This window comes from Empidonax traillii, unplaced genomic scaffold (assembly GCF_003031625.1).
Source record: "Empidonax traillii isolate 1590-97213 ecotype Southwest subspecies unplaced genomic scaffold, ASM303162v1 scaffold1325:size547790, whole genome shotgun sequence".
NCBI classification, from domain to species: Eukaryota; Metazoa; Chordata; class Aves; order Passeriformes; family Tyrannidae; genus Empidonax; species Empidonax traillii.
Genome location: NW_020956518.1, coordinates 2,926 through 6,215, shown reverse-complemented (window position 1 = coordinate 6,215; position 3,290 = coordinate 2,926). Strand labels below are relative to the sequence as shown.

Here is a 3,290-nt window from a genome sequence, read left to right as displayed (position 1 = left end):
AAGGCGGCGGCCACCAACAAGCGCAGCCTCCCGGCAGGACTCCTGGAGCAGGTACCTGTCCGGGCACAGGGAACCGCTGCGTGTCCGCAGACACTGCCCCCTGCACTTGGGCTTGCACAGCCCCTGCAGCTCAGCCCAGCCCATCAGCACCTTTCCATCCCGCTGGGGAGGAGCTGGGGATCACTGGGGATGACTCCAGCTCCGGATGTGATGGACACAGACGAGGGCAGGCAAGAGGCACAGCTTCTGCTGAGGCTCAGCCTGGAGCTTCCTGCACTCCACTCTGGGCTGTGCAAAGGACTGAAATGCTTCCCTGGCTTTTGTCCTGGGAGGATTGCAGGAGTGTGGATCAGGAGCATGAGGTCCCTGTTTAGTCTGTGGCTTTCCATGCATAAATGTCAGAAGGGGAGTTACCTCCTTGCCCACCCCAAAGCTCCTGCACTGGGGAAATGTTCCTCCTGAGGAACCTCTTGGTCACCAACCCCCTTGCTGGACACCCAGAGCACAGAGGCAGGAGCCCCCCATGGGGCTGCCCTTCCTCCCAGAGCTGTGAGGGTCAGCAGCCTGACTTGCTGAGGCTTTCCACTGACTGCAGATGGAAAAGCAGCTGGCCATGGGTTACCTTTGTCTGCTTTGACTCTTTGACTTTCTGCATTTGAAGTTGGAGCCTGAGAAACAGACCAAGTCTGGAAGTCTTCTGGATCTCTTTCGGAAGAGGCACCTGCGGAAGGTGACTTTGATCATGTTGTGCGTCTGGTAAGACATTCCCTGCTCCCCTCTTTCCAAACTTCTGGGTGAAAGAAAATGAGGGATTGATAGTTGGCAAGAACTGTAAATTCACTTGATGTGATTGTGGTGGTCATATATATGTGTATTTTTTTGTCTGCTGTCATTCTGTCTCCCCATACTGGACCAGATTTACCTTGCCTGGCCGTGGGGAGGAGATGATTACTCATTATAATTTTTGTGGGTTTTGTTAAAAAGACTTGAGTAATTCCAGATTTTGGTGATCCCTATGCCTTGGAGTAGTTTTATGCCTACCTAGAAGTTTTGGGCTCAGTCTAGAAGCTGCTGACCATATGGGGATCCATTCTGCTTTATCTCATGTGACTTCATCCCACAGAACTGTCACAGGTGGTTACAAGAAGCAGAACAGAGATTGCTGGGAGTTTAAGTAAGCTGTGTGTGGTATAACCATGTTAATTTTTGACGATAAGCCCCCATAAAACCATCTGGTGACATGTTTTATTCCACTTTACTTGAATTTCAGGTTTGCAGACAGCATTGTCTACTATGGACTGGGCCTTAGTGTGACAAGTTTTGGTCTGGACATCTACCTGACACAGCTCGCCTTTGGGGCCGTGGAGCTTCCAGCTCGGCTTTGCCTCATTTTCCTGCTGGAGTGGTTTGGGAGGAAGAAAGTGCAGGCCATACTGCTGATGCTGGCTGGCCTGATGTGTCTCATCCTCACTGGCATTCCTGAAGGTGAATAACCTCTTCTCAGCCCATGAGCAGAGCCGGACAGAGCCCCAGTGATCCCTATCCTCGTTCAGACCCATCCTCCCAGCCTGGCTGGCCACACCTCTCTCTCAGGGGCTGAGCTGCCTTGAGTGCCACAGCCCAGGGCACTGCATTCCCAGTATGTTGGCTCCCCCTCAGCTTTAGTGTCTTCTCCTTCAGGGCTGTGCCTGATCTTCCCAAAGCTCCTGGCCCTTGGCAGGCAGTGCCCATCAGACACCACCACCCACTGTTCACCACCAACTCCGGCACCTCCTTGCAGAAAGGTGTGGCAGAAGAGGTGTTTTAAAATCCACTGCTTCTCCCTTCTTTAGACAAACAGAAAAAAAACCCCGATGCCCACCCCCCACATCTGTTTGTGCCACGTTGCTTCAGTCCACACCCTCACCCCTGCTGCTGGGAGTAAGGCTGGGAAGCAAAGAGAGGGGCTGCACGATGTTTCGGAGCTCAGGGGTGTGGCATTTCCAACCGAGCACTCCCCCAGACACCTGTGGCGGCTCAGTAGCTCATTTCAGCTGCAGATTTAGGGAATGCCCAAGACCTCAGGAGTAATCTGGGTTCTCTTTGCCAGCTTTCCAGAGGATATTTTCCTGGTAATAGTATGCTAGGGACAATTTCCAAAGGGTTAGGTTGTGTCCTTGACTTTCCAAGGTTTGCTTGGTAAGTCCATTAGAAAGGGCTGTCCTAAGAAATCACACCGGAGAGAGTTTGGGTCCCAAGTGAACCATCTCCATGGAGGTCACAGTGGTGGTGTCTCCTCCTCCCCCCAGACCAGCCCGTGGCCATCACTGTCCTGGCCATCATCGGCAAGTTCACAGCCACGGCCGCTTTCTCCGTCTCCTACGTCTACGCCGCAGAGCTCTTCCCCACGGTCGTCAGGTGAGCTCTCCCCAGACATCACAGCTTCCCTCCGCCGTGGCTGGTGGTGGTGGGGAAGAAACAAGAGCCCAGTTGTCCCCATGGCCGCCCTCGGTCCCAGGGGATGCTGATCCCTGCCCACATCTGCCCCTCGCTCCCCCAGGCAGACTGGTGTGGGGCTGTGCTCCACCTTGGCGAGGGTGGCCGGGATCCTGGCCCCGCTGATCATCCCCCTGGACAAGTACCACCGGGCCATCCCCATGGCCATCTTCGGGAGCATCCCCGTGCTGGTGTCGCTGTCCTGCATCCTGCTGCCTGAGACCCGCGGCGTCGACCTGCCGGATGACACAGGGGCGGGCCAAACCCCAGCTCAGGTGGGTACAAGGAGCTCTGAATTTAAGGAAAAAAAAAAGCATCCAAAGGTGCAAATTTAAGGCAAAGTTAAAAAAATACCCGAGACCAGGATGAAAACCGTACCAACTCTTTTTCTTTCCTTCTTGTCTTCAGAATGAGAAGACTGTAGAGTTTTCTAAGGGGGACACCAAAGAGGAGGAAGCAGACTTGGAGAAGGGCAACTGCAGATCCTCAGAGAGCAAGCTATGATTGGGCAGGTGCATGCTAAAGGTCTAGTCAGATTCAGTCTTTCTTGAAGCAGGCCAGTGAGGCATTGCTGCCTGGAAACTGGCCTTTCAGATGATGAACACACAATACCCGTGGGTCAGAGAGAGAGGAGATCTGTGTCACCCCGCGTTTGGAAAACATGCACTTCAGACTGTTCCTCCAGCCCAGTTCCGCCATGCCTGGCTGCGCAGCGAGTCCTCCCGAGGTGTTTTCCCAGTCCTTCGCCAAGTGGTACCCGTGGAACCGTCCCTGTCGTGTTTCACAGCAATAAAGAATCGCCAGCAGAGTGGTTG

At 54.0% G+C, this 3,290-nt stretch overlaps 1 protein-coding gene across 1 annotated transcript in view; it reads left to right on the top strand.

Annotated features, from left to right (window-relative positions):
* Positions 1-3,084, top strand: part of LOC114069656 (solute carrier family 22 member 13-like) — a 7,038-nt gene extending 3,954 nt beyond the window's left edge. The window contains exons 6-10 of the mRNA XM_027906604.1: positions 662-756; positions 1,271-1,485; positions 2,289-2,397; positions 2,540-2,750; positions 2,884-3,084. Coding sequence (XP_027762405.1) covers positions 662-756; positions 1,271-1,485; positions 2,289-2,397; positions 2,540-2,750; positions 2,884-2,979 — 726 coding nt within the window. The 3' untranslated portion in view covers positions 2,980-3,084. The remainder of the gene's footprint in view (positions 1-661; positions 757-1,270; positions 1,486-2,288; positions 2,398-2,539; positions 2,751-2,883) is intronic.
* Positions 3,085-3,290: the final 206 nt, after the last annotated feature.